At 45.4% G+C, this 13890-nt stretch overlaps 2 protein-coding genes across 4 annotated transcripts in view; both read right to left on the reverse strand.

Moving 5' to 3' along the window:
* GAREM1 (GRB2 associated regulator of MAPK1 subtype 1) overlaps positions 1–9339 on the reverse strand; it is a 112537-nt gene extending 103198 nt beyond the window's left edge. For both annotated transcript variants that reach the window (XR_014591335.1, XM_083874433.1), the window contains exon 1: positions 9207–9339. Coding sequence is in view for 1 of the 2 variants with exons in the window: in XM_083874433.1 (XP_083730559.1) it covers positions 9207–9327 (121 nt within the window). In the remaining variant the exon portion in view is untranslated. The remainder of the gene's footprint in view (positions 1–9206) is intronic.
* Positions 9340–9702: 363 nt separating this feature from the next.
* The window catches only part of LOC310916712 (ras-related protein Rab-10-like), a 44773-nt gene continuing 40585 nt past the window's right edge, over positions 9703–13890 (reverse strand). Inside the window, exon 6 of one of the 2 annotated variants that reach the window (XM_083874468.1) lies at positions 9703–10517. In XM_083874468.1, the coding sequence (XP_083730594.1) occupies positions 10488–10517 (30 nt within the window). In that variant the 3' untranslated portion in view covers positions 9703–10487. Of the gene's footprint in view, positions 10518–13633; positions 13730–13890 lie in introns of those variants that run through there. The other variant, XM_083874467.1, reaches the window with a different exon arrangement.

A 13890-nucleotide genomic window follows, 5' to 3' on the forward strand; every position in this document is an offset into this window, starting at 1 on the left:
GGATACACACCTAAGATTCTCCTTTTGGCTCATTACATCATATCACAAATAGGCAAGGATTACTATTATTCTTATAAATACACACCATGCCCACCCTCATTCTCTAGGTCAAGCCAGTGATGAGTGTGGGATAAGAAAAGGAAGCATCACATGCAAAGCCTATCAATTCACATGTGAGTCCTGCCAGCAAAACTCCCTTCACTGAAATGAAACAAACCATCATGTCAGCAGCAAAGTGTAGGACTCCATGGGGGGAGATTCCACGTTTTCTGTGCTGGTATCAGCCACTCCTCTGCAGTGGGGAAGGAATTGCAGCTCCTTCTAACAGCAATGAGCTGCAATTCCAGCTTCTGCTCCCAGTGACCAGAAACACTGAAGTCTCTAGAAATGCCTAAAATAACTTTGCCTGCTTGCCTTCTCACTTCTGGTAGCACATGCACAGCTATCCCTCCTGGAACACACACAGCAAAACACCACACTGCTCTCTGGTCCAAGAAATACCCCAAATTCCTCCACACTGAGGGGAAAAAGAAGAGGGCAGAGCAAAAAGATGAGGGTATGGAGGGATGGAGAAGCAGAGTTTGCACAGGTGCTAGAAGAAGACAGCACAACAGATGGAAGGGGTGAAAGGAAGGACTACCCTATGCGAAGACAAGAAAGGATAAGAGAAGTGGCTCCTTGCACTGCTCCATTCTGCCACTGCTGGACTGTGCTGGGAGTTTTACCTGACAGCGACCTTGCAGATAACCTTGCAACACCTCCTGGAAGCCCAAAAATGCAGGACTATAGCCTGGGGCATGGAACAAATGACACAGATTGGAGCAAAGGACTCCTTGAACCCACCGCGCTCTAAAGGGAGACACTGAAAGATGCAACAGGAAAGCTGGACAAGAAGAGATCTGTGCACAAATGCCTTTTTCCTCCCTCTCCTTAAAGTAAAAGTTTCCTTCATTTTCCCACCCCAATCTTCCCTCCTTCATCTCCAAAATGGTGAGGTGCCAGGAAGCAACAAGAATAGCTTTCAGTGGGGCAAATAAGCAAAACTGCCAGTTGGAACCACAACAACAGAAAAGCTGCAAACTGAAAAACAAACACAGGAGAGGGGGCATCCAAGCATTTGTGGGCTACTTGGAAATAGCTCCTGGAAGTTAGTAACTCGAGTATTTAGACTGCATAGCTCTTACAAACCCAGCTGCAAGGCAAAAATGCTCTGCTTCAGTCTGGCTGCCCAGCTCACGCAGTGCAACACCGAGTCAGGGGCAGCTCTGAAATGACTGAACACAGGGACCCTCCTCCACTTGTGCCCTTGGGTCAGCCTCACACACACAGCCTGTCCCTTCAGGATGGAGTGAAGGCTCATGCACTCTGTTTAGGGTGGTTAATCTCTGTACTCTGTGCAACCAGCCCATATCCTCCTTAAGAGCAGAACAGTGTCCCCACACAGCCTCTAGTCCAGCACATCACCTTTGGAGGATGCACACCCCATCACACATCCCCACACTGTATCCCAGTCAGCAGCTGGTGCCCCCCTAAACAGTGGCTGCAGTCCCCCAGCCTGCCCCTGGAAACCTGTCACCCATGGAGCCACATCCTTACCCATGCCAGGTAGAGGTTTTGCCATGAGAGCACCAAGACAGAAAGCAAAGCAGCACATGGCACATAATGGCCCATCAAAAGAGCCTTTTACTTCTCACTCAGCTTTTCTTCCCACTCCCCCAGCTCTGACTGTAAGGAGAAATGCTCCAACTTCCTTGTCGCCACCACAATGTTTTCCCTGCTCATTTCACAAACAGAATTGCAGCATGTTGTGTTTTATATAACATTTGAGTCACTGGGGTTCAGCCCTGGTATGAAGCAACTCCAGTATCAACTTCATCAGGTTAAGCTCTTGGGCATCTTCCAGCCTCTGAAACCATGTTTAAATCTTTATTCTTGGTTCTCTTAGAAGCCCAGTGACATTCTCACAGAACAAGGAAATCCACACACATCCAAGTTCTCTGTGACTACAAGATTATAACACCCTGAAAGAAAAACCCCCAAACCAAAAAGGACACTTTTCAGTAATTTTCCATTTCTTGAAGGTTTGTACTTTCAGGAAGCTCCAAGTGACCTTTCCCACTGCAACAAGATTTGCTGCTTTTCCTGGGAAAATCACCATCCAATCCTCTGCTGAGAGCACATCAGCTCTTGCCTGGGTGTGCAGATGCTGCAGTCCCTGGCACAGGGCTCCCCACGCCCCCCAAACACACAGCTCTGGCAGCTATTGCTCGGCATTTCACATCCTCATCATGGCTTGATCCACTCAGTGTGCACCTTGCAGTCTCAGGAGCATCTCCCTCCTGAAGGACGATGAGGCTGGACTCCACAGCCTCCCCAGCCCCAGGAAGACCCTTCTTCCCCCACCAGCATGCAGCACCAAGCCTGGCAGGGCAATACATCCCATAGCAGCGGTACAGGAGATATTGAGACACAGCAGCTATTCTCGTTGGTGCAAAGCCTCAGGCAAGTACACAGGTGCTCTGGCAAAGCTGTGATTTATTAGTTTTATGCCGACTTGTGCACTGCCTCAGAGACTGCACTGCAGTTGTGGCTCTAATCCTCAGCAAAGACACTCTTCAATCTGCTTATACACCTCAATTTTACATTTCTGTGCTAAGCCCTTTAGATGAGCAGACGTGGCTTATAGGTGGAGGCGCAGCGAAGTTTGCTCCACAAGTTTTTCATACTGTAAATGGCATGAAAATCGCAAACCACAAATGCCATGTAAAACTCTTTCCAAAGAGAAGCACCATTAAAAGCAAAAAATTTCAGACTTGAAATATTGGCTCACTGAGTTTTATGAAGGTTGGTTTTGAGTCATATGCAATCCACATTAAGATGATGAATATTTTCCTATAGGGGAGAGACTTAAGTTGCCCTAATCCAACCAACTTGTTACTCCTAATGCCAAAAGGAAATACAGCAGCACCCATGCCCTTTGCTTCTGACAAACCACCACTGGAATGACTGGAACACACTGCAGCTCTTCCCACAACTTCCATCAAATCCTGTTGCACCAGACCATGCTGTCCAATATCCTCCAGCACTTCATCTTGGCATAGCTGCCTCTGCTGGGGCATTACAGGGAGTGCCAGTTCACGTAATCACCGAAGCCAGGAACACCTAGTTCCAGAACAGCACTTACAGACAAAGCAGAAAACAACGAAGCCCTTCTTTCCTATGCTAGACTTGTACCATTCCTTGCAACAGCAGAATATGATTCATCACACCACATTTGTTTTAAGATTAGGGGTTTGACTAACTGTTTGAGGCACCTTAATACATTAGATTTTATGTGTATCTTGTGCTTTATGTGAAAGCTAGGTGTCATTTAAATGGTTGGGGGCAGTGGGGGGGAGTGGGTGGGGGGGAAGAACTTAAAAGTTACAGCACTTGAATTCCAGTTAAGAAAAGACAAATGGTATTTCACCTTCCAATACCCGAACTACACATTTATCCCGGAAGCATTTATCCAGTTATGTACACAAAGGTTTCACTTCACAAAGTCAAAACTTTAGAAACTTAAACAAAGAGCTAGTAGTTCCTTGGATAACAGAGAAGAATATGAACATTTATTAAGCACACAAGAAATAAGAGCAATGTAACTATCTTCCATTCTAGCAGCCCTAACACACCACCACCAAGGGTTCAAATATCTGGTTAAGAACACTCAATACACACTACTAAAATGTGTATGATGCTGAACTTTTTATCTACCTCACTGGAAGTCCAGGGTACTCCTGAGAACAGGTTTTGCCAAGGTACTGGCCTCCATTTCCAGAAAGGCACGATAATCTTCACAGACACCATTCGGTAGCTCCAGGTTTTAAATGAATTAAAAGCTTTTTCACTAAAATGTTTCTCTGCCAGCAGGGGAAAAGAAAACACATCTCTGCCAGCAGGGGAAAAGAAAAAAACCAATCCAACCAAAACAAAAACCCAGGAGCAGTGGTTAGTGGCAACCTGTCAATTGTTGGTGTTGTTTTTTTGTTTTTTTTTTCCACTCAACTGTCTTGATGGAAACAGCAAACTGCACAGTGAAGGTAGAAAGAAGAGGAAGAAAGCAGGGGATGCTACTGGGATTATTCTTCAATGGCAGAACACACAGTATTAACAGAGTTTCAAAGCTGTTCAGCACCTAAGGAAGAAATCAAGCCACGTGGATACAACATATCTTGAGTATATTTGCTGTGGAATCAAACACTTGTCTTGTCTGCCCCACACATAGGAACTATCACCTACCACACCTCACTGGACCAGGCAGCCACACCTACAGTGGGCAACAAGATCAGGGCCATTGCCCAGGGTCTGAGCATTTCTGAAACCTTCTTCTTGGTCTGTTCAAAAGCTTTGAGCTCCCACATGATGCCTTTTAAAGATTTATTCAATAGCAGACTACTGAGACAGGCTGCACTAGCTTCTCAAAAGAAGGAGGTCATTCAAGACAATTAAAGTACGGATAGCAGCATTCAGCCCTTGAAAGAATAAGTCTCTTTGTAGTTTCAAAGTATTGTTCAGCTGCACAGATAACCCGCATTTGTGTAGTGACGAAATGCAAAATTTTCATTATGTACAGGGCCACGCTGTTCTATTGAGTACGATCTGCTTTGATAAGATGTGAGGGTGCTTAGTTTCCAGAACTGGAATCAGCTCTACAGTAATGTGCTGAACAGAACAATAGTCCTCTGAACACGACTGAGGCAGACAGTTGTCACAATGAGAAAGTTTTGAAATGGAAGAGAAGAGGAGAACCTGAAATAAAACTATTTAAAATCTCTTTGTCCCCAGGAGCAACAGCAGTACAAACTCACTATTCACCTATTACTGATATGCACAGGAGTTCAACTAGGGTAAGAAGGAAGAAAATCACCTTTTTAATCTGTTACCCATTTTATAGATTTTTCCTTTCTTTACAGCCACCGATTCTGCCATTTCATCTTACAGCACATTTACAATGCATAAGGAAGAATTTCCTTCACTGTCTCAGTGGCTCATTGAGATCCATCATCTCCCTTTGCAGCAAAGTTCAGCATGTTTTCCCTGCCATGCACAGTAGGGAATCACTTCTCTGTGAGTTGAGGCCAAGTGCCACTATATTTGATCCCAACAGCATCACCACTTTTTTTTTTTTTTTCCCTAGATATCACTTAGGAAAAAAAATAAAAAAAATCAGAGGACCACATGGCCTTTTAATCCCATAAACTTTAGTCTTTGTACACAAACTGGGAATTTCTGTGAACCCTTCAAGTTCATATCCAATATATGGGTAAAAAATAACTACAAGCAAAGGCTGATCTTTACTTGTGAAAACACAAGTCTGGGAAAAAGGGAGCTCCATTAAGAAAAAGAATGACAGGCTCTTGGGAGTCTGAAGGGAGCAGTAAGCTTACAAAAAAAAAAAAAAAAAAAAAAGCTTGGCCTGAATCTCAGCTCTGTGCAAAGCAATATTTTCTAGATCTTAACCTTGACAGCATTTCTCTTTTACCCTTCAAAATTATCCTTAGAAAAATAACTGCCAGAAATATAAAAAGCCCTGAGATGACCATGCACAACCTCATTTCTGCACCAACAACAAGACACAGCCACAGCTTTGCCATCATGTTTTTCTCCTGGATGGTGCGATGGGAGCCAAGCCGGGCTCATGGGCAGCCCTGGTTCTCACAGCCCAGCCACGCTCACCTTTTGCCCCATTGCAACAACCACGCTGTGATAAGATCTCTTTCTGCCGCGGGTTCCCAGGGCAAAACCTTTTCCCCACTGCACCCACCCACAAGTCTCTCACTGGGGTGGGATTCAGCTGTGACAATGCAAATGGGGGCTGGGGGGCGGAAGGGGGGAGGACAGGAAAAACGCAGCACAAAGCTCGTTCCTCTCTCTCGCTCTTCAAGTCTTGCTTCTTTTCATCTGAAAGAGCCCACTCAGTGAATTCCACAGCGTGAGATCAAGTCCATGCATTTTCTCTGGTAGGGTGCTTAGCACTTTTCTAGCAGTTTTGTATTTGAGTTGCCATCTAGAAATATTTAAGTTGTTATGGAGGTTGGAAAAAAACCAGACAAAACTCATTTGCTCTCTTCAAGATTGACAGGTTTGGTTTTTTTTCAGTCTATTTGTTCAATTAATATAAGAATATTCACCAGCAAAACAATAAAACACATGAACACACTGAAACAAACAAAATTTGATTTATGACTTAACAGCATCCAAAAGCATAACCTGAAATACAACCAGTCCAAAAAAAAAAAACCAACCAAAAAAAACCCTGAAAAGTTTTTCAGGTTTTCAAGCTCTGAAAAAAACCCCCAGAAGTTGACATACTTATCATTTCTAGATGGATAAGGTAGGCACGAATGCCTAACTACTTCCAACTATATCTTGATGTAACAAAAGACTACTTCCTCCCATACCATCAAGAAAAACCCTCCATTCTTAGCAGAGGACCAAATTTAGTGCACATAAATATTTCATAACTTCATCCTGTCAAGAAATCAAACTGAATTACTTAAGGGCAATTTTCCAGGAGCTGCACATCCAAGCTCGAAGAATAAAATTGAACTTCTCATACTCATTCTTCTGCTTCATACTGAAAGGCCAGAAGGTGAAGCAACAGTGCAAAACTGGACGTCTTATCTGGGTGTCATCTAAGAACCTAAGAATCCACCAAATCCTAAACTCCATTAAGAAATGTAGAAACAACACAGTTAGACTGGCATCTTCTGAAGAGAACACAACTCCAGCTTTACAATCCTCTCCTACATCCTGGTCTGCCAGAAGAAACAAATTCTGGTCTTCACAAAATTTCATGAAAACTGAAACAACAGCCAGAAAACAATTTGATGCTACAGACACAGGCCAACCACAGAACCAAAAGGTGACTGAAGACAGACATCTACAGGTGGTTCAACTTCCAACAGCATGAAGCATACGCAGCTTCCACTGACTTGGAGAGGAATTCAGCAACAGAAGATACAAGGCCATTTCTGTGCGAACCAATCCTGACCCAAATATAACAGCCACACCCTGATAAAACTGGCACTAGACACCACCTTGCTAAGCGAGGTATCCTTAAACTTCCTAAGCACTGGATGACACACATTTGGATTGGACTCTGCATATATTTTCTTCAGCGTTGCATCAAGAAATGTTTTGAGAGAGCTCCACTTGTTCACTTTGCAAGACAAGAACCAGGATGAAGAGCAACCACCCTGCAACAGCCTGTGCTCCAGTCAGTGGAGCATTGTGGGAGCACTGCACATTCCCAACTTTCCTCCTTTAGAAGGCTACGCGCTGATTCATGGTTGCTTTCTCTTATTGCAAGATAACCTCCTGTGGAAAAAGGAGAAGCATTCTCTTTGTATCCCCAAGACCATGGCGTCTGAGTTCTTTATAAAATATTGATTTGTCTGCTGTCTGTAGTGCCCCAAGTTAAAAGTACACGCATTTGAGTAGGCAAGACCAGACCCACGAGCCACTGAACCTGATTTAGGTTTTAGGCAGACCTAAATCAGCTGCAACTCAAAGCCCTTCACACAGAGCTGCACCTGAGCTGCCTCCTGGCAGGGTTTATGCGGGGCTGAACCACTACTGCAGGACACCTACACCAACAGCTGCCTCATGTCTGGCCATCTCAGGCCATGGGCAGAAGAGCTCAGGTCTGTTTACATCCACTTGCCTGTGCATATGCTCTTAAATGTTGGCACATGGGACAAAGAAGCCTTTGCACAAAAGCCACATCATCTCTCTTTTACAGGATATTCCCATAAACAGCTCCAACACAAGACCCCCCACCCCCAGAAAAACCCCAACAGCCGCTTGCTTCAAAACCTATAAACTTTCTCTACCCACAAGGCTTTTTCAGGTACCTTCCAATGAAGAAAGACAAGAGGCGCAGGGAGATTGGGAGGTAATGACATACAGAGAAGGAAATTAGTAAGTCATCAATATATACATCCTGTTAAAGCCTGAATCAGTGCCAGGAGCCTCAAAGTAAATTAACAGCCTTAAGTGCAGTGACTGGAGGCCATCTTAGCTGTTCCTAGTCACAGGAGGTATCACCACGAGGAACTCCCTAACATACCAGCTCTGCCATCCTCACAGGACAACACACATTGGACAGTATGATGAATAGATAGATGCAGTTAAAAAAGAAAAAAACCTTTTTCTTTAACCTGCTCCTGAGTGCCAGCTCTGAGGAAGCACTACAAGTGAAAGGAAAAATACTGCATAATCCAGGGGCAAAGTCAAAAACCATCGCTGCATTACAGAAATTGCAGTTAAGTAATAAAACCGTCTTGGTCTTGACCTGTACACTGGGAAGTAACATAGGACAATGCCTGTGCTCATATTTAACTTCTCAAATCAATACAAAACTTGCTGAACCAAGAACTGCTCTATTACGTCACAAAAGTACACGGTGACTTCATAAGTTAATGAATTAAAAAGCCTAGAATTTATTTCCAATTTGTGAGTTATCTTCTGCATTCCTTTAGAGAGCTGCACAGTTTTCATGGAGCAATGCACATACACATTATTACACAGCAGCTGTCTGAGCATTTATTAAAAAAATTCCCCTATTTCCCTAGTTCTCTGTGCCGACACGTTACTTCCCAAGACATGGATCTAGGAAAGGCAAAACGGTGCTGTCATAGCTGCTCTGTCAGACCTGATTCATATTTCCTGGAGTAAACAAAAAGCTGCAGGCTTGGAAACGGCAGGTGAGCACCCGAGTGAACTGTAATAAAAAGTTATCTGGAGACTGCAAAGGCTTCTTAGGTTACTTTTTTTTTTTTTTTTTTTTTTTTTTAAACAGCTCCGTGGCTTTCTTAGGAAATTGTTACACAAGGGATTTTAGCCCACTTGGCTATTTTATATATCCCTTCTTATTTGGCCTTGTTGCAGCATCACTTCACCAAACCCCCGAGTCTGCAGTGCTGGACATGCCCTTCCCCGCCTGGTTTGGGGCGGGAGGCTCTCCCAGCGGGGCAGGGAGCTGGCAGCACACGGGGGGCCACATCACCCCGCTATTTTGGCGCAAAGCACCGCGCGGACCCCGGAGCCCCGCACCGAGCCCCGGCAGCCGCGGGTTCGAGGACGGCCAGGGGAGCGTTCCCGGGATGCGCCCGGCAATCCCGCCCGCCCGCAGCCCGCCCGGCCCCGCTGCCCCCACGCACCGCTGTCCAGCCGGGCGATCTGGGGCAGGCGGTAGGTGCTGACGAGCAGGTCCAGGGGCACGGCCACCGCGCTCCACTTCACCTCCTTGAGGCTGCAGCCCAGCGGCGGGCCGGGGTCCATCTTCCCGGCCCGGGAGGGGAGGGGAGGGCGCAGCAGACGGGCAGCGCCGGCGGCGGAGGGGGCGCCGGGAGGGGAGGGAAGGAGGGAAGGGAAGGGAAGGAGGGAGGGAGCGCGGCTCGCCCCGCGCCAGGCGCCCGGGACAGGCGGGGCTAGGCGGAGAGGGAGGCCCGCCGGGCGCCCGCGGCTGCTGCTGCCTCTGCTGCCTCTGCGGCTGGTGCTGCTGCTGCTCCCGCCGCCCCCCGGGACCGGCTGGGGCCGCCCGCCGCCGCCGCCGCGCCTGGCCCAGGAAGCGCCATCCCAGCACTGACTAATCAACAGGGTGCGAGCAACGCCTGCGCAGCTGCCGCTCCTCCCCGCGCCGAAAAGGAAAGTGCCGGGCTGCCCGGAGAGCCAGAGACACAGCCTGAGCCTGCCGAGCGCCCAGCCCGAACCTCTCACTCCACCCTCCGACCGCTCGCCCGACGTGCAGCCCGCGCCGGGGCCCTGTGTCTGTTGTGTTACTGTTCACCTGTGAGTCATGTATATATACGTGTGAGCTGGTGTATGCGGGCTGTGTGCGCTGTGACTGCACACGCAGGTATGGCATGTAGTGCGTGTTCAAACGGCTTCACGCCATGGGGAGGTTTGGAGACATTCGTTCTTCAAAGTGGCTTATGTGATGAAATCTTGTATGATCTTTGTAAGATATTTCATGTAATGTTCTCCTTTATTTTATGCATTTGGATCTCCAGGCTGCCAGACTGCAGAAACTCTGGGAAAACCACCCCTGGGTGGTTGCACTGTACTGTGCTCACTTGTTTTGTTCACTTCTGTGTCAAAACAGTTTATTTTATTGCCGTAAACTTGGCTACATTTAAGCTTTTACTGTTGACTAGAGACATAAAAGTGCCTTGCAGTAATTAGCAAAACGACTGACAACATCCACAGCCAACATCTCTCTCCAGGCTCCAGCTCCTCCATCTATCCTTGAGACTACCGGGGATGGCAGAGCTCCGGGAAGAGCTGTGGTACCAAGAGCCCTCCTGCTGCTCATGGCCTGGCTAAAGGGGCAGACACTGGTGCGTGCCTTTGTCACTGCTGGTGCCACAGCACTGCCAGCACGGGCAGGGCTGGGACAGACACGCTCTTGTTCTGCTCCGCCGCAAACAGAGGCTGCGACTTTATCCCTGGTCTCCAACATAAAACAAAGACTGTGGAAACAAGTCAACACAGAAGATTACAGAAAACCCAAATCATCTTGCTTTAAGTGGATCAAGGTTGGCTTGAAGCTCATTCTGCTCTGGGTCCATGCTTTAGCTACATAGTGTGGCACTGGGTTTTCCCAGCAATGTGAAAAACCTTCATCCTTTATGAAGAAGATTTTTCTGCTCTTAGATCCTACCTACCAGGATAGTTGCCTTTAAAATTTTTAAAAAATTACCTTTAAAGATACTTCTTTTGAAAGTAGTTTTCCTTTTACCAAGTTCACCAAATGCTTTTCAACAACATCAGTGAATTAAGCTATTGAAGTGCAAAGTAAGATCACAGACTGGGTCAGGTTGGGAGGTACCACATTGGGTCATCTGGTCCAACCTCTGTGCTCAAGCAGGGTCATCCCAGAGCAGACAGCACAGGATTGCATCCACAACTTCTCTGATAAAGGAGGCTCCACAACTTCTCTGATAAATCTGTTCTAGTCCATGGTCACCTGCACAGTAAAGTTCTTCCTCCCATTCAGGTGGAACTTCCTGTACCTCAGTTTCTGCCTGTTGAGTCTTGTCCTGTAGCTTGGTATCACCAAGAAGAGCCTTGCCCCATCCTCTTGACACCCTCCCTTCTGGTACTTATTGATGAAATCCCCTCAGTCATCTCTTCTCTCTTCTCAAGGCCAAACAGGCCTGGCTCCCTCAGCCTGTTCTCATAAGAGAGATGCTCCAGCCCCTTAGTCATCTTTGTTTCCCTCCACTAGACCCACTCCAGGAGCTCTGTGTCTCTCTTGTATTGAAAACTGGACACAGCACTCCAGATGTGGCCTCACCAGGGCTGCGTAGAGGGGCAAGATCCCCTCCCTGGATCAGCTGGCAATGCTGTTCCTAATGCACACCAGGGTACCACTGGCCTTCCTGGCCACCAGGGCACCCTGCTGGCTCATGGACAGCTCGTTATCCACCAGGACCCTCATGTCCCTCTCCACAGAGCTGCTTCCCAGCAGGTCAGCCCTCCGGGGTATCAGCCACTCCTCACAGCTTTGTGTCAACAGTGAACTTGAGCACTGTTGCTAAGAGCATTATTGCTGAAATATGGAACACAGGTTTAGCTCATTCAGGCTTGATGAGGTTTCCAGGTGCAGTATGTAAAGCAATGCAGATCAGATCAGAATGGGATTCACCAGGACCTGAAGCACTAGTCTGTCAGGAATTGTTCTTCAACACTATCTTGGGTACCATTAATTCCAGGAGAGATACCATCTCACAGCATATGTCTCTCTCAGACATCATGTACTTCTGCTGTCTGGGGAGAAAAGCATCTTTCACACAGAAATAGTTACTGCTGATTTTTCTTGAAACATTTTTTCATTCTTCTGTACCAGATGTCCTATAGCCTTTAAATTTGCTTTCCCATAACTGTGTTTGTATTCTCTCCAACCAGTGAAAACCCAGCCCACTCTTAACCATTTTACTGTAACAATGTACATAAAAAAAAAAGTAACTTCTAGATACTATCTAAATTTCATTCAGTTGTCTCCAGGCAGAGAGTTCATAATGCTCACTAGATTTAAATGTCTCGTTCTTGAAGTCAGTTTGTTATGTGTCTAACTGTACTCCAGCACCATCTCCTTGGAATATATTCTAGTAGTACATAAATGTCATTCAAATCACCAGCACATAACAGAAATTTCTTGTTTTAACTGCACCTTATGTATAATTAACACTTTGGAGATAATTTTCCTGATGTCTAGCAATGTCTTAGTGTGATCTCTTACCAGACTCGTACTGGTGTAAAATGCTAATGAAGCCACCAGACCTGAAGAGCAAATCCACCCTAGGGCCAGGGCCTCAGTTTCACAATGGCTTAGTTTTTGTCTATATGCCTTTCAGGTGGTGTTCAGGGACAGTCTTTATGAATCAACAGAAAATTCTTGTCATAAACCCATAAGCAGTGGCAAAAGGACTCAGAATAATTCCTGAAATTATTCTTAAATGCATTTTGAATTGACTTGCACATTGATTTCACAACACAATATGCAATAGTCTGTAAAATCTGTAGTATATATGTATTCCATTGCCAATAACATTATTTTTAAAGCATTTCAGATCATCCTCAGTTCATGTATGTGCTAACATCTGAAAAGGAACTGTTTACAACAAATTCATTTTAGTGAGAGTCTGGTAACATGCTTTACAGTGTTGTGAGTATACGTCAAATAAAACTGAGCTTTATACGGTAAGTTTCCTGGGAAACCATAATATTTGGTATTTCTTTTAAAAAAGCCCCAATAATTTGCATTCCTAGTTCCTATGTGATTTTTTTTTATATATACCAAAGGCCCAATTTTCCTAATAGTTACAGATCCAGGGGGATATAACAGAAGATGCAGTGAACATTTCAGAATCAGATCCTAAATTTCTTTCTCTGAATCTCAGAATTACAAAATTATTTAAGTTGGAACAGACCAGCAAGATCATTGAGCACAACCTTTGCCCAAACACCACCTTGTCAACAAACCCACAGCACTAATTGCCACTTCCAGTTATTTCTGGAACACTTCCAGGGATGGTGTCTCTACCCCCACCCTGGGCAGCCTGTTCCAATGCCTATCAACCCTTTCCATGAAGAAAATTTTCCTGATGTCCAACCTGAACCTTTGTTGGCCCTTACTAGTGAGAGTGGTTTAGTTTATTCCCCACTGGCACACTCCTGTAATCTACAGTGACTATGTTTGGAAAAAGGCAGTTGCTTTGCACCAGTGTATGTGAAAAGGAGAGCACTCATGGTGCTATTGGGAGTGTTAGGTGAAGCTTCAGCTAGCAGGAGTTAGCATCCTGCAAAAACTGCCATGGGAACCTGAATATCTGCATCTCCCTCAGGTGGGACTGGATCATACCTAAGCACAAGTAGTAGGAAACTCTGCATGAAGGAAAAATGTATAAAAGAAATTCCTTACTTGAAATTCTCATTAGCTATAAAGAGGAAAAATCAAAATTACAGATTAATCTGACCCTTTAAAATCTATTTTCATTGTTAGAAAAAGAAGGAGGAATTACATGGAGGCATAAACCTAGAGAACTGTGAGTTCAGGACAGCTGAAAGTTCTTCCGAGATCTACTGCTGAAAGGCAAAACTGCAGAATTTGATCTATACAGAGGAGGGGAAGGAAGTGAGATAAAGATTAAATTGGATGAATCATGAGATCTTCAATGACCTGAAATAAAAGAGAAAGTAGGTCAAATGAATAAACTATTAATAAATATATAGACTATGTATGGACAAAACCTGAAAAATAAGCTCCCAAAAAGCTAGAAAATTGGATTTTAAAGACAGCAAGCCTGTTGATAAGATGCATAGTGGTGATACTAAGGAAAA

This window comes from Zosterops lateralis (genome assembly GCF_965231275.1).
Source record: "Zosterops lateralis genome assembly, chromosome: 1".
Taxonomy (NCBI): Eukaryota; Metazoa; Chordata; class Aves; order Passeriformes; family Zosteropidae; genus Zosterops; species Zosterops lateralis.